Source organism: Phycodurus eques, chromosome 12 (genome assembly GCF_024500275.1).
Source record: "Phycodurus eques isolate BA_2022a chromosome 12, UOR_Pequ_1.1, whole genome shotgun sequence".
Taxonomy (NCBI): Eukaryota; Metazoa; Chordata; class Actinopteri; order Syngnathiformes; family Syngnathidae; genus Phycodurus; species Phycodurus eques.
Genome location: NC_084536.1, coordinates 5,163,964 through 5,190,061, shown reverse-complemented (window position 1 = coordinate 5,190,061; position 26,098 = coordinate 5,163,964). Strand labels below are relative to the sequence as shown.

At 42.6% G+C, this 26,098-nt stretch overlaps 1 protein-coding gene across 10 annotated transcripts in view; it reads right to left on the bottom strand.

Moving 5' to 3' along the window:
• kalrna (kalirin RhoGEF kinase a) overlaps positions 1–26,098 on the bottom strand; it is a 204,053-nt gene that overhangs the window by 153,628 nt on the left and 24,327 nt on the right. For all 10 annotated transcript variants that reach the window (XR_009769550.1, XR_009769551.1, XR_009769552.1 and 7 more), the window contains exons 2-7: positions 11,213–11,287; positions 4,357–4,471; positions 2,966–3,158; positions 2,708–2,881; positions 1,113–1,196; positions 815–946 (exon numbers count right to left, since the gene is read on the bottom strand). Coding sequence is in view for 7 of the 10 variants with exons in the window: in XM_061691497.1 (XP_061547481.1) it covers positions 815–946; positions 1,113–1,196; positions 2,708–2,881; positions 2,966–3,158; positions 4,357–4,471; positions 11,213–11,287 (773 nt within the window). In the remaining 3 variants the exon portion in view is untranslated. The remainder of the gene's footprint in view (positions 1–814; positions 947–1,112; positions 1,197–2,707; positions 2,882–2,965; positions 3,159–4,356; positions 4,472–11,212; positions 11,288–26,098) is intronic.

Here is a 26,098-nt window from a genome sequence, read left to right as displayed (position 1 = left end):
TTTAAGCACATTTATTAAATAGCTTTTCAAATTTGCACCATGTTAGATTTTTTTTTTTTTATCTTAGAAAATAGGCATCTTTGTTTAAATATTCTAACAAAAAGTGCAGGGCGCTTATAGGCTCAGCGGCATGTCTTACAAAGTTAAATGAAAGAAAAATGAAAATAAATAAATAGCTCTCTAAAGTTTCCCATAGTAAATAAGGTTTTCCAAAATTTCAATATAATTGGAAATGCAAATGTTTTACATAATGCATACATAACATTACATAGTAATAACAATAATAATAAGAGGAAGAAGAAGAAGAATTTGTTTAAAGTTCAAAATGTGTGAAATGTGTGAAATGTCAGTCGAAAAAAAAGACGCTATGTAAATTGGTAGACGGAACAACAGCCGTAGTTTACCGGGTGATTGAAAAGTAACTCCCTATTGTTAAGTACTTGTAATTTATTTCCAAATTTGTATTTCAAATTCGATGTCGGCGCCAGCATTAGCCACCAGTTTCTCAAACCGCATTAACTGATTTCAGGAACTCTTGTGGGATGGAAGACATAACTTCTCATATTCTTCCAAAGTCGTTCGTTTTGGTAGAATAGACTTGCTCCTCTAACCATGGAACATACACAAAGAAATTTTGAAAAATATGACAACATATGAATAGGGTGTTCATTTTCAATCATCCTGTACATTTCAACAATTACGTTGAAGAATAGACGTGGTGGTTCTGTGTGAAAACTACCGACTCGGGAGTTGAAGTCAACATTCGCAGCAATATTCCCCCCCTTCTGGGTTTAGAGGTGATGGAACATGTTACCTTGGGCACTAGGCTCTGGAAGTCAGCAGAGCCAGAGATGCAGCTCCTTCCCGAGTAACCGTCACTACATCGGATACACTGCAGCAAGCGCTGGCCTTCCTGGTCCAGCTCTTCCACTGGAGCCTTCAGCACCTTCAGCAGAGTTGGTGGAAAAGACAGAAACTATGGTGATTTTGACATATGGACCAAGCAAAACCAAGGTGAAGTATGTTGAGGAAGACTTTAGTTGATCTGCATAACACCTTTTATTGAATATCTTTCTTCACAAAGCAAGTAAAAGCACGTTGGTAGTGATTACCTTCTTCTTCAGCTGTGTGTGCTCCTCAATAAGCCGACGAGATCCTTCAACATCCGAAGGAAATTCTTTCTTGGACAAAACCTCCTGTGACATGGAGCAAATTATTTAGTGCATTTCAGTCTTCCCTCCATCCTTCCATGAATTCACACAGCCATTCATCCACACATTGCTGTCCATTAAGTAATGCATCTAGCTGAAGTCACTACCAATCTATCCATTCCTTTAGATGGTCATCCATCCATTGGCCAATCCAAGCACACTCACATTAAACAACATTCAATGATTCATCCAACCAACCAACCATGATTTCATCCATCCATCAAGGAATCATCCATTTAACAATCTATCCAAGAAGTCATCAATTCAACAAAGAATCTATCAATTTATTCATCCAGTACTTTACTTCCATCTATACATCTATCCAATTAGTCTGTTCACTCATCCATTATTTATGACTTGAATTAAACTGAATTAGGTCATTCTTTCAACTAGACATCTAACCAACCTACCTTCCATGTACAGGGAGTTATCCTTCAGTTAAGTCAACCATTCGACAAGGCATCTATCCATTCCTTTTTCCTTTATCGACCAAATCTACTGTATACAGCCAGCCAAACATCTCGCCATGATCCATCCCATAGGTCACAGGTGTCAAACTCAAGGCCCGGGGGCCAAATCTGGCCCACCAACTCATTTTATGTGGCCCGCAAAAGCAAATCATCTGTGTCAACTTCCATATAAAAGTTGACACAGATGATTCTTGCTCAAATTCTCATATATAATAAATAGTATTGTTGAGCTATTGCAAGTTACTGTTACCGTTTACAGTAACTAAGTTGAACAAACTATTACCCTTGACTTCTGAATTCAAAACTAGGTATCCATCAATTTGTTGTGTGTATGTAATAGTATTATGAGGTGACTAAACAGTTATATGGTTTCACAGTCAACGACCCTCTGAGGGAAACCGTGACTACAATGTGGCCCGCGACAAAAATTTGTTTGACACACCTGCCATAGGTAATTTATCGAACCAGCCATTTAACCCTCCTAACGTGATTTTACCTTGTATAAGCTATCACCCCCTCAGTATCTTTGATTCCTTTTGGGGCATCCATTAGACACGCCCACAGCATCTGAGAGCTGAGAGGTGGCCTATATTATTCAAATTTTGAAGCCTGATTTTATATACTTAGCAATGTTTTTGTATTCATTCAAATTTGGTTGGCTTGTTAACATGACTCTTCTCTGTGGTGTGTCGAATTTACATTACATTTTTTGGGCCTGTTTAGTGCCACTTTAACCAACCAGTTGTGTATCCAATTACTCACCAATCCAACCATTAATGAAGTTATTCTTCTTTAAGTCACTTCATTATCAAGATATCTAACTAGTCATTTGTCATGCTATCTATACGATCATCAATCAAGTCAACTGTCTAACGTTAGTTAATCAAATCATACGTCATCCATCCATTCATTGTCTTACAACCATGTCATATATCCATCCAGCCCCATATACTGTAAATCCATTTATCAAGTCATTCATCAGGTCATCCCTCTTTTCATCAGTTCAGCATCCATCCATCGTCCCACCTGCAAGTCCTCCAGTCGGGACAGCAGATGAACCGCATTGGACATGAACTCCTCCAGGGAGACTCTCAGGTCCATCCACTCCTCGTGGTTGTAGTCCAGGGAGCCTTCAAAGTCGTCCGTCAGCTGCGAGGGATCCACCAACTTGGCCAGACCTTCCACTGACACCATGCTGGTCTGGTGGAAAGCAATTTGAATGGCCCTCAGCAGGAGATTCCCTTGAGCGAAATGTCACTTTTCAGAATTAATGAGACCACTCACTTCAAAGGAGAACTTTGCGCTGCCAAAGTTGGTCTTCTGTTTCTGCCAGAAGTTGTCAGGTTTGATGATGAGTGCCACGCAGATCTCGACTGGGAAAAACTCCTGAAGCGTCTTCAACAGAGGCTTGATCAGCTCCCACTTGGAGCCTCGCATGTCGATGATGACAGTGAAGCCTCGTTTGCACACATCCTCACTGCCGTTAAGACATGTCAAGAGCACTTTTGTTAGGGCATCAGCTGTTACTAAAGAAGCGTTGGATTTTTTCATTCAGTCTGCAACCGATGGACAGAAGTATAAACTAGCATATCAATGGCCCAATGCTTTGTCATGTTCACCAGCAAGAATCACAACTAATTTTGAGAAACCCATGTGTTACCAACTGGAATCATCTGCAGACACCCCTCACCCTGCTTACTGTAAATTCATGTAGTCTGCGTCGGGGAAATTCAAGGTTCCCCAAGTCGCCATGGAAACAGCATTTGGATTAGCACAGCGTGGCTACTACAGCGGAATAACACCAATTACAGGCCAATTTGGTCCTGTTTCTCTGTGTTCTCAATTGCCAGGCAGATATGTTGAGAGGACCTTTTGCTTTTTGACATGAACAAAATCAACTTTGTGTGTGTTATCTATTCAGTTCAGGTGGATGACACAATACTGCTATTTGGTGGACAAAGTTTGATGAATGTTAACCAATATTTCCTCCAAGCAGTCCGGTCCAGTTCAGTACGCAACGGCAGAGTTGTTGAAGCGTAAATCCTGATCTAGCTTGAGTTTCTAGTGTCAGGAGTATGTAGGTGCAATGGTGAAGGACGCGTCAGCAGAGAGATCTGACGTATGACGGAACACACCGACCCATGACGTAGAAACACACACTGTACACCGAACTACCAATGCGCCCAAGGTAAATCAAAACACAGAACATCAACAACGTAAATAAACCATTAAATAGGATACATATGCTACAATAGAAGTGCATAGACAGTTAAATGTTATGTATATACGGAACATTACCTGTACATAGACCATTAAATATGGTAGAGGTACACAGAATATTAAATATGATTGGAGAAACTGGAGCTAATTGCCAAGGACACATTGGTTTTAGTTGTGTGTTGTTGCCTTAATTCTGTCTTGTAACATTGTTGGACTGTTCAGTCTAGCCAAAGCACTAAATAGGCTTGAAGTGGCACAGTATGTGTGCAAGAGTCTGTTTCAAACACAGGAGTGCTTTCATGCTGATCCTAATCAAACACAGGGCTCCATCTGCTGCTTTGACTCCACTATCAAGAGCTCCGCCAGTCACTTCACCCTCCTTCATTTGGCACAATTACCACTGGTCAATGGTCCTCTTATTAAAAAGGGAATAATGTGTCTGTCTGTGTGTCTACCTGGGAACAGTAGACAGGTATGTGACCAGCCTTCTCAGGTCCTCCTGTTTTATTCGGTCATGGTTACTTCGTGCAGGGAAAGTCAAGATGGGTCCTCCTCGTTTGTCCCGTCCACCTGTGCACAAACATAAACATTTAGCTTCAGGATCCACACAAATATGTATGATATAACTAGGTGGATTTACACAAATCAATGAGAACCAACAAGCCCAGTGGCTCCACTCGTGCTAGACGTGCTGAACAAATTTCATTGTGCTAAATCAAACTAGCTTTTGTGGCTTGAAATTGCAGATGACGTTACAGAGACAATTTTTTTTCATCAGAATGAACATGACTGCTAAATCTGGTGGTCTTTTGAGAGTGGAAAAGCTCTCAAAAAAGGTGATTGATTTGGCCAAGAATAATAATAATGAAGCAAGAAGAAACAAAACAACTACAAGAGAGCCTTTGCATTGCGTCCTCTAACCAAAAGGAGCCCTAAAGCTCGGCGTGCAATTTGCGTTAGGGTCAGCTGAGTGGCGAGTGCAGCGAGGCGCTTTTCGTATCTGCTTGTTTTGGCACATGCTCATGTGTAACGCCTGCCAGATGAAAGAATTTCACATAAGTCATATGTTCGAGGTGTTAAGCGACCTGGATGATTTTCCCTCGCCATTTCCTGCCTGGGCAAATCCTGCAGAGAGGTAGAACGCTAATGATTTTTTTCTGCATGCCCATTTATCTATAGTAGTTAGCCCACACTGAAAAGGCTCAAGCCTACTTTCCACCAAAAGGTACAGTATGTTCCATGTTGGTGGTGGCTTTGTTTTTGTTTCCCTTTTTTTAATGGAACATTTTGGTACCATTTACCCATGCCAGCAATCGCAAAATAACTACACGTAAATTATTCAGTAAAAACATCTGCAAATTTCCTCACCTTAAATATATTGTCTGATTTTTTTTTTCTTCTAAAGCACAAAACAATATATATATTCATGGCTATGTAAAACAGAATAAAAACGATCACATCCACCTCCTAGCTCTGAGGTTTGGTGTTTGAATTTGGGGGTGTGGAGTTATCATGTTCTCCCCATGCTTGCATGGGTTTTCACCGGGTACTGGCTTCCTCCCGAATTCCAAAAACATGCCTGTTAGGGTCAGGAGACTGTCCTTATGGGTGAATGAATTGAATTGTCTTTGTGTGAATGTGAAAGTCCATCTTTTTGTCGATACACTTTGCCCTACAATTGGCTGTCGACCAATTAAGGGCGTACCCCGCCTCTTGCCAAGTCGGCAGGGTGAGGCTCCAGCTCACGCATGATCTGTGTGAGGATAAGCAGTACAGAACATAGATGGATGGACAATCCAAACAATAGCAGTTGGCATTTCTGCCTCACTGTTGAGAGGTTGTGGATTCAAATCTCAGCTCAGGCCCGCCTGTGCGTAGTTTGCATGTGTTTTCTCCTGGTACGCTAACTCCCTGGCAAATTCCTAAAACATGCAAGTCAGTTTCATTGATGCGCTAAAATGTCCTTAGGTGTGAATGTGAGAGTGAATGGTTGTTTGTTTATGTGTGCAGCGTGACTGGCTTGCAAACAGGCAATTTATTCACTGAGGTCAGCGGGTATGCTGGAGCCTATCCCAGCTAACTGCGGGGGAGAGGCAGGGTACACCCTGAACTGGTTGCCAGCCAATCGCAGGGCACATATAAACAATAAGTCGCACTCACATTCACACTTATGGGCAATTTAGACTCTTCAGTTAACCTATCATGCATGTTTTTGGGATGTGGAAGGAAACTGGAGTACACAGAGAAAACCCACGCAGACACGGGGAAAACATGCAAACTCCACACAGGCGAGGCCGGATTTTAAACCCGGTCCTAAGAACTGTGAGGCAGCTGTACGAGGCAAACATTTCCGAGCTACAGAAAATGGATGAATAGCTTGACAACAGAAATGCCATTATACATACTGTATTTGACCTAAAATGTTGCAGTCATTGTATGTTGTTTTGTGCTTTAAAATGTTTAAAAATGTTGTTTGTTTATGTTTAAACTATTTATGTTTCCACTTCAGAATGTGTACATCGACAATTATTGATAATCATGTGCTCAAAACATTAGTTCATACAATTATTGTTCATTAAAACAAGGTACTTGACTTTGTTAGCCAAACAAAATGAACAAATTTAACAGAAACAAACATTTTTAATTATCTATTTTTAGATCAAAGTAATACTTGTCATCAAAAGCTTGTAAAATACACTGTAGCATGAGAGGTAATGATGCGATACATGCGAATTTGGGATGGGTATTTGACCAATTTTTTTTTTTAATTTTAAAAGTAATGTGCATTTAATTAGTTACTAGTTTATTTGTTTAGTTCTTGAAATGTCTGTACTCCTGTTTTGATGCCAGTGCCACATTGAGCAGAACAATACTGCCCGGAGGAGTTGTACCATAGCGTGAATATAGCTCAACTTCCCATAGCTGACGTCACGTGGCACTTCACACAGGAAACTAGTATGAGAGTGAACCAACAGCACCTCAGCTAGATGAAGCCAAGTATTTCACTCTATTTTCACTCGCTTCACGACAGGATTAATCAATGATTAATTGTACCAAACTCTTAATGCTTAATCAACTCTTGCCCGTCTACAACCATAATTTTGATATTTTGTTCCACCGCTAATGGAAGTGTCCCAAACCATACTGTGGCGACAAAGAAGTGCTGACATTTAGCTCCACACACAAAAGAAATATGCAAATGTGTCCTTTTGAGCTCTTGTGCGTTAAGCAGCAGAAAAGCGTGCTTCTGTTGTCGTTCTTCCCTCATTACACATACCATTCCTGATGCTTTGAGCGCAGCACTATAATTGACACGTCATCAGAATCTGAATCAGAATCATCTTTACTTGCCAAGTATGTCAAAAACACACAAGGAATCTGTCTCCGGTAGTCGGAGCCGCTCTAGTACGACAACAGACTGTCAATTGACAGAGAATAGTTTTGAGACAAAGATGTAAAAAAAACACAGTCACTGAGCAATAAAAGTTTTTTTTTTATTATTTAATTTTTTTGTTGGGGGGGGGCAGTTGTGCAAAAAGATGCAGAGTCCTCTAGCAATTACAGCAGTTTGAAATGGCTAATAGAACAATAGTCCGGTGCAATGACCAATGTGCAAAGGGCGCAGAGACTTCAAGAAATGGATGCAGTTTAAAGTGACAATGTGATAATCTGGGACAATGTCAATTGTGCAAATGGTGCAGATGCTACTCAAGCACATGAGTGGCCAGTATTGATCAACAACAGACATGCAAATAGTGCAGAGTGGCGAGACTACTACACTGAATGCACGAGTAATGTATAATTGGTCCGACAAAGATTTCATTAGTTGAATGATCGTGACAAGGAGGAGTAAGTTCCGGCTTTATTTTAAGCACACATGTGGGATTTAATCGAAGAATCAAACGACCGCTTATTGGGAGAATGAAAATCCACCCGTAGGCAAAATTCCCTGCAACTTATCATCATGGAATACAGCTACAGAAATCTGCTGTATTGCAGTTGTTACTCTTGAATCTTTATATACTGTTTGTACATATTTTTGTGTTATCCATTGCGCTTGCTCTCTCTTAATTTCTTCTGTTTAGGCCTGCCACGATAGCAAATGTTTCAGAATACATTTTTCCAAAAACTTTCAAGATAAACGATAGCGTCGTTGATGTTTTTTTTTTTTTTTTAATGCCACTGATATAATGATATTAAAGCATAATAAAGAACTGTACACATCTTACAATTTTTTCCCTGGTAATCAAACACGGGAGCAGAACTGTGTAATGTTCTCTCATTTAGCAAATAAAAATAGGGCTGCATTTCGCAATCAGAGCAAGTGAACAAAACGAGAAAGTTATACGTGTTCAAACAAAGTGCTGAAAGTTTTTAGTTTCCCCTTTTCTGTTTTTCATCTTGACACAACAGTGACGTCTCAAACAATTACATATTTTGATTTAACAAATCTTTACTAAACTGTTTTAGAGGTTATGTTCGTCCAAAACATAATGGTTCATAATGGCGTTTCACATATTATATGCACTTTTAATAAGAGCTCCCAGTGGGAACTTCCCACTGAGAAGTACAAACAAAAATGACTCTGCCTGTTCCATTTTATGCACCAAATTTTCTCTTCCCTTGTCTGTCATTTTCTGATCTTTAACTAAACTTACTCTCTCTTTCTCTCTCTCTCTCTTTCTATGTCTGTCTCTCTCCCTCTCTCCTTGTTTGTCTGGTATGTGTGCAGTGAGTGACTTCAGTAATTACCGCCTGCGATGCAGATTTGATGTCTGAAAGGGTGGTAGAACTCGCATGCGATTGGTCGGTACACTTCATCACCACCGTAAAGCCAGAAATATGTTGTGCTGCTTCAAATAGAAGCACCCCATATGTCTTGAATCATGACCTTTGTTTTTTGGCTATGGTGTGGGTCCGTTTGGGACTGCTTCTGGGTCCGGACACAGAATACGAGTTAGCGACCAGTTTTAAACTATGTCGCAACAATCGAGCGAGCCAGAGTGAGCTGTTTACCACACTAGCTAGTTAGCTCACAGGCTAACGAACGTGACAAAGGGCTGTAGCTAATGAATATTGTAGTACTCGAGTATCCTACTGAAAATTCTATTAAACAATCGATTATTTCGATAAACTATATTTTTGCTTGGTTAAAGATAAATTTTTAATACAAAAGAGAAAATAAGACCTTTCACTTAATAATGTACGACTGGTTCCCTTTTTTATATCGGTGGAAGACTGGTTAGAGCGTCTGCCTCACAGTTCTGAGGACTGGGGTTCAATCCCCGGCCCCACCTGTGTGGAGTTTGCATGTTCTCCGCGTGCCTGCGTGGGTTTTCTCCGGGCACGCCGGTTTCCTCCCACATCCCAAAAACATGCATGGTAGGTTAATTGAAGTCTCTAAATTGCTCCTAGGTGTGAATGTGAGTGCGAATGGTTGTTTGTTTGTATGTGCCCTGCGATTGGCTGGCAACCAGTTCAGGGTGTACCCCGCCTCCTGCCCGATGATAGCTGGGATAGGCTCCAGCAGTCCCGCGACCCTTGTGAAGATAAGCGGCTTAGAAAATGGATGGATGGATGGATGAATTCATATAGTGCATAAAAGATAAGGCATTATTTTTTCTTTTTAAAAACCATTAACAGCCTTTGTGAATCTTCACTTCAACAGCTAGCATTTTAGCATTTTGTGACATAATACATTTAGTTCGTGGGTGTGCATTTATGAGCTTAGACCAGCTAACTAGGAATAAGACAACTATTTTGGAAGTGTTTAATTTGCTCAAAGTAAAATGAAGAAACCTTGAGAGAGGAAAACATTTACTTCATCTCTCTTCAGCGAAACCCTCCTCTGTTTGGTTACATGATGACGATCCATTTTACTCTTATTCCTCTCTTGCCACGTTTTCCACCTACTTGACTCAAAGTTTTGCCACGCACAGATCAAATTGGCCACATGTCACACAGTGACTACATTGAGCAAAAAAGCACACTGTATGTACCGCTATGGTTGCGTTATACTGTCCTTGTCACTTTGGAGGGGAAATAAATAAATAAATAAATAAGCCACACATTCAATGGTACTCATAATTAAAAGAGACACTCCGCAGCCCGTAGTGCTAACGTTATGTTAATAAAGTGCGCTATGTTAACTTCACCTCTGTCTTTCGGGTCCCGTAATGTGACGTCATACTCGGCGAAGAAAAACAGGTCTGCGTTACAATGAACGGGTGCTCGCCTTGCATTTCACCATGAAATGCTACCACTTTTTCGCCATTTGTCTTTTTTTTTCTCTCTCGTCTCAATTTTGTAATCGTTGCCCTCCCGCTCCGCAACCGAATAACTTCACTTCAGCGTCCACACATCGGTGACGTAAGCGTGTTGTGTCACATACGCCCTTGCGTGTTTCCGTCTTCGGAGTAATAGTGATTCGCAGTTTTGCTTTTAATATATTTTTCGAGGCACAAAATGCAAATTCTGACGCCCAAATAACGATGCAAGACTGCTTAATTCCACACTTACACACATATGTAGGTAAGCAATGTTGTGCATTTGTGGATGCAGATTCACCACTCTTTATGCGTCCCTGATCATTTTTGTGCGCCGAGGACGCGGGACGCACATTGAATGAGAGCCCTGAAATTTTAGAAATAATTAATATAGTCATGGAAAACAAATATTACACCCCTTGTTTCTTCAGCTTCTTGTTCATTTTTAATGCCAGGTGCAACTAAAGGTACATTTTGTTCGGACAAATATAATGATGACAACGGAAATAGCTCATGAAAGTTTAATACAAGAGCTGCTAACTAGCTCTAGCCATTTTCGATGGTTTTCTTGACAATAACCAAGATCCATCCATCCATTTTCTGGATTGGTTGCCAGCCAATCGCAGGGCACACACAAACAAACAACCATTCGCACTCACATTCACACCTGTGGGCAATTTAGAGCTGTCAATTAACCAACATGCATGTTTTTGGGATGTGGGAGGAAACCGGAGTTGAATCATGAATGAAACTTATAAATGTATATAGTAAAACAATGAAATCAATGCTACTCGCTACTGCGCAGATTGAATTTACTTTTGGGGTTTCCTGGAATGTAACCCCCGCAATAAACACGGGTTTACTGAATTTGCTTGCATCACTTTGATATGGTGGATGTGCACCTGCTTTGGTTGCTAATAGACATTTTATTTTATTTATTTTTTAATTTTTTTAGTTAATCTTATTTCAACGGTGGAAAGTCACGTTGAATTCAGCCTTCACAACTGTAACTAAGGGGCGGGTGATGATTTCCAAAGACACTCACCGGACACAAAGGCCACTTTCTCCTTCAAGACGGGCAGAACATCAGACGCCTTGATGCCTTCAGTCCTCTGAGACCCTGCAGAAAGACCCAAAAAAAAAGAAGAGAGAGACAGTCAGTGGAGCTTTACGATGTTATAATTAATCCAATGATCAGATCAACATTCCTTCGAGGGAAAAACATGGAGCCACACGCTGACACAAGCGCTTTCTGAAAATGCGGTGGAAAAAGTGTTCCTGTGTTGCTTCTTTTACTCTCCTTTCAAAAACCCTTTTTGTGCTTCATAACTGGAACACTTGAAACTTCAGCAGTTGTGGGACAGTTTTGTACGCAGAATGTGGTTTGTAATCCACAATCAGTTTGCACTTTCTCAAGATCGTAATTTTCTCTCTTGAGGGGCGGGGTATGTGACTGAATGTCCGCTTCGTGCTGTGCTAACGATGACTGTTTTTAAATCCCTGCGCGGATTAAAAGATGGAGTTCTCACCGCTGCCTTCACACGACTTGACACATTGATACGTTCCCAAAATGTTTTCATAGCTTTGTGTTCGCTAACAAAAGTCCTTTGTACGCACGTTAAAGATAAGGTGAGCCAATTTTGTTGTTTTGTGATGAAGTGGAACTTCTGAAGTTGAATTTTAATTGACATCACATGAGACTCAGAAAAGATCAAAGGGATATCTCTGCAAGTAGAACGTCGACGACCCGTAAGGGATAACCTAACCTAACCCTAACCTGCTAGATATTTGGGAATTCCGGGAAAGGGGGCAAAAGCACTTATTCACAGAACATTTTCTGACCCTTTCATAGTCAAAATAAGCAAAAGAGTCCAGGCAGACATTTTGAGGCTTAGGTGTTAGAGTTTAACGGCATCGCCGAGACGTCAGATGTAGCATTCAATAGGAGAGGGGTTGGCCGTGATTTCAGAGCGCAAACAGCAATATATAGACATGAATAAAAAACATAGTAGATACGCCAGTGCGCTGTGCCAGCCCGGCTAAATAACCTGCCTACGTAGCGGCCACATTGTGGGGGGCAATGTTCCCATCAAAGGCAATGCCTGTATATTGATTATTTTCATCCATCCATCCTATTTTCAATATAATATATATAATATAATATTATAACTTCCTAATTTCTCAACCGAAATTCATGAGGTTTACTTTATTATTTATTTATAAGTTAAAAGCATGTGCTATTAATACAGAACATTTTTTTAAAAAATTATACTTACCTATGAAGCCTTTTTGAGGTTTGTAGAAATAACACAAAGAAAAGGGACAGACTTTGTTCTGAAAATTATATGAAAGTGGCACTTGCCAAGGTGAAAGGCAACAGAAAAATTCACCTTCATTTATTTAATTGAATTTTCAATTAAATATTAAATATTAATTAATTAAATATTAAATTAAATATTAATTAAATTAAATTTAAATATAGAATAAATAGAATTAAATATTTTGGTGTGTAAATTTTCATGTTTTGTTGGGTTTGTTATTTGAATACTGATTTTGCGTGCAAATGGTGCATGGTTCATTTTGTACACAAATAAAATATATACCTGGAAAGGTTGAATCAAGGCAACTGGACTCAACAAACAAAATAGTCCAGTTGCCTATATTCAACCTTTGTGGATTACCATGACCTGGATGACTGAGAATCTACACAGTCAATAAATATATGCCTGTTTTGAATTTTAAATAAAGCATACTTTTTCTTACAGACAAGAGGGACAGAGTTACAAAGGGTTCCGTGAACGCGTATATGAAACTTGCGAGGCTCTGTTCCTCCAACAAGGTTAAGAACCACTGACACAGAGAAGGTTTGGTGAGGTAAGCACACTCACATTGAATGTGTTTCGCAGAAGATATAGTAATTTTATTTTTCACTGACTATTAAGAATACTAAAAGGTGAGGCACATCTGCAACACAAATCACCTTTGTAAGACACCTTTGTCATTTGTATTGACTGTACATTTTCATAGTGGGATTAACTTGTTTTTTAAACTTGTTTCCATTATATCCAATGGGTTAAATACACATTTTCTTTATTATTTATTTCATCATCCCCTTCTTGAGCCGTCACCTTATCGGTGAGGAGGGTTTTGTGTGTCCCAATGACCCTAGGAGCTACTGTAAGTTGTTGGGCGCTTTATGCCCCTGGCAGGGTCACCCAGGGCAAATAGATCATAGGTGAGGGACCAGACGAAGCACGCTCAAAGACCCTCTATAACGCACTACACCCCACCACACACATTCACAGTACAGGGATCATGGTTGCCAGTCTGGGACCTGGTATCCATAAAAAGTGGGTGGGAGGTGGGTTGTCACCTTTCTCTTGGCTGGACTCCTGAGGCCTGTACCCTCCCCCTGGTTGTCGGGCCGCAGAGGAGTGCTCTCCTCCCAATTCCAGTTCCATGCGGTTCATGGTTCTTCATGGCCAGTATCGATGTCGAACCTGTGGGCTGGGGAGCGGTGTGTGTGGGGGTGGGCCGGTTGACTTGGTACTCATTGGTTGGTGTTTCGGCTGGGGGTTGGATGTAGCGTTGTTGAGGTTATTTGGTGCTGTTTCATCGCGTCAGGTGGTTTGTTTGTGCAGGTTTTGACTTGGCTTCCTGTTTTGGGCTTGTGGCTTTTTGTTTTGGGGGTGCGTACTGGGGCTCGGCATTTTTGCGCGGGTGGTGGCTTTGTGATTTTTATTTTAGTTTATTTATTTATTTTGAACGTATTTATTTATTATCGATTATTTTATTTTATTTTTCTTTGGATGGAACCGGGTGCTGTGGGCTGTGCCTCCTTTCCTGATTTTCACCGTTGGGGCGCGGGGTTGCAATTTGGGGTGCTGTGGGACGTCGTTTGTGTGGGGTTGCTGCGGTGGGGTTTTGGCTCGGTGTTGAGTTTTTCTCTTTCTGTCATCGGCGCTTGCGTTGGTTTGGGGACTGGAGTGTGTGCTGGGGACCGTCGGTGCGGCCGGCCGTTTGCCCTGTAGGATTTCTCGGTGTTGGCATGGACGTGTTCTGTGGCTCCAATTAATGCATGTTTTTGGGATGTGGGAGGAAACCGGAGTGCCCGGAGAAAACCCACGCAGGCACGGGGATAACATGCAAACTCCACACAGGCGGGACCGGGATTTGAACCGCGGTCCTCAGAACCGTGAGGCAGATGTGCAAACCAGTCGGCCAACGAGCAGCCTGGTCTCACCATATTTTATTTTTCTCTCGCAGTTTTTGTCTTCCCTTTCTGTCTCATGCACAATTTTCTTCCAGCATGTGTTTTCCCCATCCATGCGTGTGTACACAGAAGCCATACAGACGTAATTGCAGCAGCATATGGATGTTAAACTAAACAGCTCGTTGCCAATGAACTGACTGGACACACAAAAACATTGTCGCCTGGAAAACAGACAGCCAACACCACACCTGCGCACTTCGACTTTTGTCGTATTTTTGTCATCACTCAGATAATAGCAAGTGTATTCTTCAATGGCAAACCAAATGACGTTTCCACTGTTTTCGTATCACGTTTTGACCACATAACAGCACATTTCTCATCAGATTTCAACTGCATTTCCACAGCATTTCCACATCGCAGTACAGTTAGGAAAAGTAAATCCTGATGTCAATAACTGCGTCCGCTACCTAAACAGCATAACATCATAGTGCCACGTTTCCACCAAGTTTTCACCACTTCACAACACAGTTCAGTAGTGTTAATCTTGACTGCAATAGCTGTGTCTGCTACATAAATAGCATGACATTTGACATGACATTTTACATGGACACTTAGGCACGTTTTCGCTACTTTCCACAGTGGTTCCAGTGTTTCAATCACAATGTCACCACATTTTAGCAATGTTTGCCACATTTTCATCTACACTGTACCACATTTTCAACAATTCTTAAAATTTCCAATATATTTTCACTGTTTTACACCATGTTTCTACCTGTACAGTTTGGAATGGTAACTCCTGATGGCGATAACGGTGTCCGTCACAGCATGACATAACCATGAAATTTCCATCTCGTTTTCGCCACTTCCACAATACCATGTTTCAAGTTTCCGCAACGATTTCACCACATTCCACACCATTTTCACCAATTTGTCGAATTTAATACACATGGGTTACTTTTTCGGCGGCACGGTGGCCGACTGGTTGGCGCGTCAGCCTCACAGTTCTGAGGACCCGGGGTTCAATCCCCGGCCCCGCCTGTGTGGAGTTTGCATGTTCTCCTCGTGCCTGCGTGGGTTTTCTCCGGGCACTCCGGTTTCCTCCCACATCCCAAAAACATGCATTAATTGGAGACTTTAATTGCCCGTAGGTGTGACTGTGAGTGCGAATGGTTGTTTGTTTGTTTGTGCCCTGCGATTGGCTGGCAACCAGTTCAGGGTGTACCCCGCCTCCTGCCCGAAGATAGCTGGGATAGGCTCCAGCACGCCCGCGACCCTTGTGATGAGAAGCGGCTCAAAAAATGGATGGATGGATGGGTTACTTTTTCGCATTTTGACATTTATCACCACAATTTCACATTTCCACCAAATCTTCTAGTTCAGTACATTGCTGTACATTTTGTAATGGTAAATCCGGACGTGTCTGTCACGTGTGGGGAATAAGCTGGACCCAAGAGCAGGCGGAGGCAGATGTTAAATGATGAACAGTTTATTGAGGATAGGTTATGGAGGTGATCCTGGATGTGTTGGCAGACGGCGGCGTGGACAGGCGGCAGGCAGTGGACAGAACAGGCGGCTGGCTTGGTGGCAGGAATGACGTCAGTCAGGAACACAGGGAACGAGGAGACACAAAAGTTAACAAGGGAAGCGAGGAACAGTATAGCTTACTTGACATCAGGTGGGCCGTGGTATCGCTAGGAGAGGCTGCAATACTTAGGCGAGGATTTCCAGGAACAGGCAGGCTTATATACACCGATGGTGATGAGGCTGATTGAAGACAGGTGCTGAAAACAGAGAGGGGAGGGGGAAAAGAGAGGACACAAAGCGCCCTGCCGGCTCCTCCCGGCTCCTCCCGGCTCCAATAATGGAACTGCAGGGCAGTATATGAAAGTATCCCCCTCTCAACGGACGCCTCCCAGCGTGAGCTACCGGGAAATCCAAGAACGCTCCTCCGGCCCGTACCCTTCCCAGTCGACAAGGTACTGGAAGCCCCTCTCCCTCACGTCGAGGATGCGCAATGCGAGGCCGGATGGTCGTCAGTAACCCGGGTGGGTGGAGGGGGTTCGGCCAGAGGGCATAGGGCGCAGGTGGAGACAGGCTTCAGGAAAGAGACGTGGAATGTGGGATGAATTTTCAGAGACTGTGGAAGCTTCAATTGGACGGAAGTGGGATTGATGATCTTGGTAATGGGGAAGGGACCAATGAAACTCAGAGTGAGTTTCCGGGACTCTGTCTGAAGTGGGAGGTCGTGAGAAGAAAGCCAGACAGATTGGCCCACCTTGTATTCGGGCGTCGGGGAGCGATGACGGTCTGCGAGCTGTTTATTCCGTGCGGCGAACCGGGTCAACGCCACTGGGACGTATTTTCACACTCCCTGGATTCTCCGGAGATGATCCTTGACAGTAGGGACTGCCACTGCCTGCTCCTGTTCTTTGACTAATGGGTGGTGGTAACCATAGCAAGCCATGAAAGGGGACATACCGGTAGCGGAACTGGTGAGGGAGTTGTAGGCGTACTCAAGGAGCTCCAGGAGGAGGGGTTGCGTGCGGCAACACAATGGAGGGCAGATTCAAAGGATTGGTTTGCCCGCTCCGTCTGGCTGTTGGTCTGCGGATGATATCCTGACGACAAGCTGGCTGCTGCGACCACTGCTTTACACAATTCCTTCCATACCAGGGATGAGAACTGAGAACCTATGTCAGACACAATATTGATAGGAATACCGTGGAGTCTAAAGACATGCTGAGCAAGGAGGTTAGCGGTATCGAAGGCGGATGGTAGTTTGGGGAGGGCTACGTAATGGACGGATTTGGAAAAGCGATCGACAATAGTGAGAATGATAGAGTTACCTTCAGAAGGAGGTAGACCAGTAACAAAGTCCAGAGCGATATGGGACCAAGGGCGGCTAAGGATAGGCATTGGACGCAGCAGCCCAGCTGGGGGCAGGTGTGAAGACTTCCCTCGGGCACAGACGGAACAGGCTTGGGCGAACTCCAGGGTGTCTTGAACAAGGCTAGGCCACTAGAAATGCTGCTGGAAAAACTGAATGGTGCAGGTGATGCCAGGATGACAGGTGAGTTTGGAGTTGTGAGCCCACTGAAGAACGTCAGAGCATGCGTAATCGGGTACGAACAGACGGTTTGGAGGCCCGGTCTTGGGATCTGGGTGAGTCTTTTGGGCCTCCTGAACCTCCTGTACGATCTGCCAAGTGGCTGCTCCAACGAAGCACGAGGAAGGAAGGATGGGCTTGAGGGGGGTGAGTAAAGTCGAGACAGGGAATCTTGTTTGCTGCTTTTGGAGCCAGAATGGAAGGACAGACTGAAATTAAACCTGCTCAAGAAGAGAGCCCAGCAAGCTTGTGGAAGGTTGAGGCGTTTAGCGGAACGGAGGTAAGAGAGATTCTTGTGGTCTGTCCAAATGATGAATGGTAGTTCAGTCCCCTCCAGCCATTGCCTCCACTCTTCCAAGGCCCATACAATGGCCAGTAGCTCCCGGTTGCCAACGTCATAGTTTTTCCTGTTGTCTGTCAGGGGACAGACAACAGGAAAAAAAGGCACAGGGGTGAAGTTTCTGGGTCGTGGTGTCCCGCTGTGAGAGGACAGCCCGTGCCCCCGTGTCCAAGGCATCAACCTTGACCACGAACTGGAGGGAGGGGTCGGGGTGATGAAAAATGGGCACACTGGTGAACGGGGTCTTGAGTTGACTAAATGCTTGGGATGCTGCCAGGGTCCACTGAAAGGGGGAGCTGGTGGATGTGAGGCTAGTGAGGGGAATTGCGACCTTGCTGTAATTACGGATGAATCGACGGAAAAGGAGAATGTCATCCAAATAGACAAAAACAAACCGGGTGTTGAAAGCGGTTTTCCATTCATCCCCCTCTCGAATAACGATGAGGTGGTAGGCGTTCCGTAGATCCAAATTGGTCAACATCCGGGCGTCGCAGAGGGGTACAAACGAGGGGACGATGAGGGGAAGCGGAGATTTATTTTTGACGGTGATGTCATTGAGACCACGGTAGTCGATACATGGGCGAAGAGTGGTGTCTTTCTTTTCAACAAAAAAGAAGCCAGCCCCTACTGGAGAAGAGGAAGGTCGTATGAGTCCGGAAGTCAGAGAGTCACGGATATAGTCCTCCATTGCCTTTTTCTCAGGTCGAGAAAGGTTATAGAGACGGCTGGAGGGAAGAGAGGCCCCCGGCAGCAGATTAATTGCGCAGTCATACGGGTGTTGGGGGGCAGAGAAATGGGCAGGTCTTTGCTGAACACCGGAGAGAGATCATGGTATTCTTCAGGGACTCGGGAGAAGTCAACAGGCGTGGAAGAGGGTGGCAATTTATCAGAGGGCGGTATAGCTGAGATAGCTGAGAGCAGGCAGTGTGAGTGGCAGTGAGGGCTCCATCCGGTGATGGCTAAGTGTGTCCAGTCGATGGTGGGGTTGTGTTTTTTGAGCCGGGGAATTCCGAGGACTAATGGGGTATCAGGGGAAGGGATAACAAAAAGTGAGACGTTCTCACAGTGATTACCCGAAATGAGCAAGGTGAATGGCACTGTTTGGTGGGTAACGGGGGAGATGATTCGGGCATCCAGGGCTGTGAATTTCTTCAGGGACGGAAGTGGTTGGAGAGGGCTTTGGAGCTGGTAAATTATTGCTTCATGAATGAAGTTGTCATCGGCACCGGAATCTATATGGGCAGTAATGGCGGTGTTCTGAGCAGAAACTATAATGCAAGCGGGTTATGTGTTTGAGGCAGGGGGATTTATGTTATCGCCGACTATTCACACGACAAACTGCAGGGTAAGGTCACGGTCGCTGCTACTACAGACACACACACACGCATTTGTAAAGCGCATACACACACACACACACACACACTTGCACTCGCTCAATGTTTCCAGACATGACCATGTTAAAGGTTGACATGCAGTCCTGCTAGAGCCATTAACACTGACACCCCCACCGCACACACGCGCGCACACACACACACACACACACACACACCAAATGATAACCCAGGCTTACTGGTAGGAGGACTCACAATGCGTCTCAGCTTTTAAATTGTTCTCACAAAATAACATCAGCACACTGATGACGCTCGGACTCCTAAATTACAGGTGTGTGCATGTGTGTGTCTGGTCATGTCAACATTTTGGCTGGTGCACTTAAGACAAATACCATCACCCCCTGTTAGACTGTATATATATATATATATATATATATATATATATATATATATATATATATATATATGTGTGTGTGTGTGTGTGCGTGTGTGTGTGTGTGCCTGCGCGCATGCGTGTGTGGGTGCGTGTGTCTACATGTCTTTAGAGGGCGACAGGTGAGGCACCACACAGCCTGGAAACAGCTGCCACGACAACCGGCTGCCAGAACTTGTGTTGAAAGGAGGTAGCCTACTGAATCAGAGACTCTTGATGTGCAAGAATGCAAAATTGTGTCACCTATTATGTTCACCATGAAACTATCATTCCATATGTAAAACCTAAAGTGTCACTTGGAGCTCTGTGCTGCTAGTTAACATATACATATTATATACATATAATACATATTTACTGCATATACTGTATATGTACAGGATATATAACTTAGAGTTGAAGTGGCACACTGTGATGCATGTGACGGCACAGCTGTTCCCGGCCTCCCCTGGGGGGTCCCTTGGAGCACAATAATCTAGTAGCTCAGACGACACACACATAGCAGAACAACTGTAAATTATTGATAACAACACAATTGGAATACTTATCATTACAGACAATATTAACGCACTTTCACTACCATCTTCCTATATATTCATTGGAACCTTTGCAGGGTGTCAAGCAATTTTTTGTTGCGGCCACATCGTAGTTATTCTTTGCCTCTGAGGGCCGTTATGACTGTGAACCCATATGATTGTATGATCGTCTCATATTATTACATATACACAACAAATTGATGAATAACTAGTTTTGAAATCAGAAGCGAGTAAAAAAATGTTTGTTCAACTATTTTTCAATTTGTTTTAAAAGGGGGGATTGGTAAGAAAAAAATTGTCCAATAGCACAACATTATTAAAAGTGAAGACAATTTGCAATTTTGGTGTTCTAGCATGAAACATTCAATCGACGCACACAATTTGCTTTCGCGGGACACATAAAATAATGTGCCGGGCCGGATCTGGCCCCCAGGCCTTGGGTTTGATGCCTGCACTGTACTGTTTAACACAATTCCATTCAATTTGTCTAGAATTGACAACAATTTTTACAAAGTAAAAAATGGAAATAGAAATAACCCAATCAAAAATGAATGCAGAGTGTTCCCCCACATATTCACTATTTCCGACTCATAGATTTTTTAAAAAAATGTATCCTCCGTTATTCGCTGAAAAACTCACCTATCGTCTGGTTTTGTGCTCAGGCACAGCAATACATTTATTACAATACATCTGGCAAATTGGTGTCACGGAACTTTGTTGTAGTGAGTTGAGAAAGTTCATTTAGACAAAAGTTGTCCTTTGCCACCATCTTGTGGCATCTATAGGCAATTACAAACTTTTTTTGGTAGGAGGCACTTTCTCGCAAGTTTCCACTTCTTTTGGCAGGGCTCGGCGGTGTGGAACAGACAACACGTCTGAGACAGACAACACGTAATGCCCGGATCAGACTACAAGACAAATTTGCTCTTTCAAGATTGCATGTGTCAGACTACTGCAATAAAATCTTGTATTCCGATACCACCGCATCCCGTTTTTTACGATCAGTGGGTTTGATTTTGTCAACTCAAATTTGACCGGATACACTCGTTACCGTAGCGACGACAACAAGAGTGGAGCGCGCCGATTTTGTATTATAAGGACAAAATCCGGAAAAAAGTGTGTTGGTGGTCACCGGTGCTCAGGACTGGAGAGGACGTTCGTTTAAGACTTGCTTGAGGTATGTTCCGGTACTTTGAATATGAAGCAAGCAGGCAACAAAACGTTATGTAGCCTACGTAACGTTATGTAGTCGTACCACGAACGGTTGGACGTAAAAATGCCGCCGTTCTGTCGAATCATGCTCTAAAGTTTCGGTGTGGGTGAAGTACAACCCCAATTCCAATGAAGTTGGGACGTTGTGTTAAACATAAATAAAAACAGAATACAATGATTTGCAAATCATGTTCAACCTATATTTAATTGAATACACCACATAGATAAGATATTTATTGTTTAAACTGATAAACTTTATTGTTTTTAGCAAACAATCATTAACTTCAAATTTTATGGCTGCCACACGTTCCAAAAGAAGCTGGGCCAGGTGGCAAAAAAGACTGAGAAAGTTGAGGAATGCTCTTCAAACACCTGTTTGGAACATCCCACAGGTGAACATGCTAATTGGGAACAGGTGGGTGCCATGATTGTGTATAAAAGGAGCTTCCCTGAATTGCTCAGTCATTCACAAGCAAAGATGGAGCGAGGTGCAAATCTTTGTGAACAAGTACGTGAGAAAAAAGTCAAACAGCACCTGCACAGTTTAAGGACAATGTTCCTCAACATACAATTGCAAGGAATTTAGGGATTTCATCCTCTACGGTCCATAATATCATCAAAAGGTTCAGAGATTCTGGAGAAATCACTGCAAGTAAGCAGCAAGGCCCAAAACCAACATTGAATGCCCGTGACCTTCGATACCTCACTGCATCAAAAACCAACATCAATGTGTAAAGGATATTACCACATGGGCTCAGGAACACTTCAGAAAACCAATGTCAGTAAATACAGTTCGGTGCTACATCCGTAAGTGCAACTTGAAACTCTACTATGCAAAGAAAAAGCCATTTATAAACAACACCCAGAAACTGGACTGATGCAAAGTGGAAAAGTGTTCTGTGGTCCGACAAGTCCACATTTCACATTGTTTTTGGAAATTGTGGACTTTGTGTCCTCCGGGCCAAAGAGGAAAAGAACCATCCGTACTGTTATGGACGCAAAGTTCAAAAGCCAGCATCTGTGATGGTATGGGGCTGTGTTAGTGCCAATGGAATGGGTAACTTACACATCTGTGAAGGCATCATTAATGCTGAAAGGTACATACAGGTTGTGGAGAAACATATGCTGCCATCCAAGCAACGTCTTTTTCATGGACGCCCCTACTTATTTCAGCAAGACAATTCCAAACCACATTCTTGCACGCATTACAACAGCGTGGCTTCGTAGTAAAAGAGTGCGGGTACTAGACTGGCCTGCCTGCAGTCCAGACCTGTCTCCCATTAAGAATGTGTGGCGCATTATGAAGCGTAAAATACGACAACGGAGACCCCGGACTGTTGAACAGCTGAAGCTGTACATCAAGCAAGAATGGGAAAGAATTCCACCTACAAAGCTTCAACAATTAGTGTCCTCAATTCCCAAACATTTATTGAATGTTGTTAAAAGAAAAGGTGATGTACCACAGTGGGAAACATGACCCTGTCCCAGCTTTTTTGGAACATGTTGCAGCCATAAAATTCTAAGTTGATGATTATTTGCTAAAAAAATAATAAAGTTTATCAGTTTGAACAATAAATATCTTGTGTTTGTAGTGTATTCAATCAAATATAGGTTGAACATGATTTGCAAATCATTGTATTCTGTTTTTATTTATGTTTAACACAATGTCCCAACTTCATTGGAATTGGGGTTGTAATTTCATTAAAAATAAAGTAATTTAATTACAGTATCTTAGCATTATTTCTGTCATGTAACGTTGGTTTGACCTGACTGATTAGAATACACGATCAGACTAGAGCAGTGATTTTCACCCTTTATGGAGCCAAGGAACATATTTTACAATTTAAAAATCTCACAGAACACCAACAAAGGAAAATGTCACGAAAAGTGGATACATTAATTACTGTATTTACTTCCTGCCATCTAATAGAAGACCATTTATCAATTTTTCTGTCTGTCACTATGCCTCACTGGCATAAATAGATGAACAAAGGTACATTATTTATTATAAATATAATTTTTTGAGCAATTAAGAAAACAAGTATATGCAGTAAATGAACACGTCACTTAAATAGACACATTCCTCCATCTTGTGATCGGATCGGTGATCGGTTATCTTTTTTTCAACTCGCTGATCGGTGATCGGCCCCAAAAATACTGATCGTGTAAAGCCTAGAAAATAGAGCCCTATTTGTGCACCACTCACACTGCATTTAAGGTAATGAGAAGAACCACTTCATTTGGACAGGATTGAAGTCAGCTGTGAACAGGCCTACACCAGCGCAGACGTCCTAGTTTTAAATATGCTTCCTTATGCCGGTCCTCCTCGCAGAGTTGCGCCACGTGCAGTGCTGGATTTACGACAATCACAAAAAATAGAATCTTCAGTCTAGATGATGTAGGCAGTGCGCAAGTGAATTTTGGAAATTAAACTTTAGAGGTTCCACCTTACGCAGAACTGTGTGTTGTGCCATGTGCTACTGCTAATGCATTGCTGCAAAGTAGGTTTTAATGGTAGTTCCCAGTTGTTAAGTGTTGACAAACGTAAACTTGAGCGACTCTCACCGGCCTGTTCATTCGGTAAACGAACCAAACTTTTTTGTGAGATCCAATGCAATACTTTTGATTGACACTGTCAGAGAGGCATGTCTATGCATGGTTTGGTTTTGACCTTCTCATATCGGTCAATGACTTAAATAAGTGAGTGCATATGCCTCTAAATCAATTCACAGATGACATTAGTTTCCATGTGGTGAAATTCAAAGCAATAGGAGGTATTTAGTGTACATTTTTGCATGATAATGAATCAGAATTCCACCATGGTGATGACAGTGATTTTAATCCCAAGAAACCAAATGGATACCTCCATGCGGAAAAATTTGTATGTTAAATATTATAACATATTACTAACCTGCGCGTACTTCAATGCTCCAAACTCAGTGTGAATATTTCCTGTCTCATACACACACACACACACACACACACACACACACACACACACACACACGCACACACATTAATGGTTTTGGCTCCAGTTTCCCCTGCAGAGCTGCAGAGGAAAACCACATCCATCACTCTTCTACATAACACAAACCACACACTGATCTCACACATACACGCGCATGACACACACCAAGAGAAATAGTCCTTTATAACGCTTAAGTGCTTGCCAGGCATCACACCCAGGTCACAAACACACTGCAGAAACAATGAAAACCAGTATGGTATCGATCTATGTTATCAACGATATACAGTATGCTATGGAATCAATCGTATTTTTTAGGGATGGGAAAGTACTGACACCACCAGGTATCGGTATCAGCCCGATATCGGCCTTATTTCAAGGTATTGGGTACTCGTGAAGGCTGTCAATACCAGCCACCGATACTTAAGGCCAAAAAAATATATAAAATGTGACATCGAGTAAATCCTCCTTGCCAGTAGTTGGCACTACACCATGGCGGTTTGACTGGTAAGAAAGAAGGAAAGATCTTTGTTCACAATTACATGTCATTGTGTTATTTGGTGCAAGCTCCTGACCACCGTAGCAGGGGCCCATGATGACTTTGGGCTACCAGAAGCTAAAAACAAGAGTCAATAGCAACAGCAAAGTAAGCTGTTTGGCAATGACAGAGAGGATTTGGATTTTTCATGTGTGTTCCTTACAAGTATGGTCCTATTTAAAAAGGGAAATAAACAGGTTTTCCAACAGTATGAGATTTATACGTTCCTCAGAAGCACTGTTACAAGTAAGAAATAATCGACCAATCACAATTTTCCTTTCTTTTTGTGCTTTGTTTTCAAGATTATCTTAAGTGTTTCCTTTTTAGTAAAGTGGAATAGTTTGAGCAGTCCGATTTATTACAGACCCCTTCCACAAAAGTAGAATATAATGGAAAATTTTATTTATTTCCATACTTCCATTGAAAAAGTTAAACTTACATAGGTTATCGATTCAGGGCCCACAATTTAATTTTCTTGATCCGAAGGGCTTGGAAGAGGCTGCAAGTTGCGTTTGCGCTGCGCTCCTTTTTCTTCATACTGCACTGATATTCCCGTTTGCGTGAGACCGTTTGACTCAGTGCCAAAATCATATCGCTAGCGATGATGTAAGCTGGCCAGAGGTTGAGCTGTAGTGTATTTGTATCAAGAGTAGCGTGTGGCTGGGGACACATACACATTTACACTTCTTTATCTGTCTCTCAATCTATATATCCTGTGTCAGGTTGGCACTGCCTTGTGTTTCCATTGCAACAAAGAGAATAACAATGGTCTCTTCCTCCTATTAAACCCTCAAGGTTGCCGTTATTCCCCAGTAACACGCTTCCATAAATGCAGACCTCCGACAACACAACTCTCAGCGGCGCCATAAACCAACAACGACATTGTGTGTGTTTTTGCATCACACATTAGTGGCTCCTCTCTTCTTTTCCATTGACAGCGTGTGAGTCATTCTTGAGCCAATCACATAAAAGCTTGAATAGCGGATGGTTGCAGTGTGGTGTTTTGAAGGTGCAGGGTGAAGTCATTTATGCGACGCTTCAACCACACAGAGAGATGCCATCTGGATGCTGCTGACTCAGCACAACACACACACACACAAATATAACAGAGTACTCCCACAGCAATCAGTCAGTATTCAACATTTTATCCTCAGAATGAACGAGATAAATGCCGCTGTATCATGAAATAAATAAGTCACGCAACATGCATTATATCCCCGGCAGTCATTTTTGTCGCATCATCTATGAACACCTGTACAG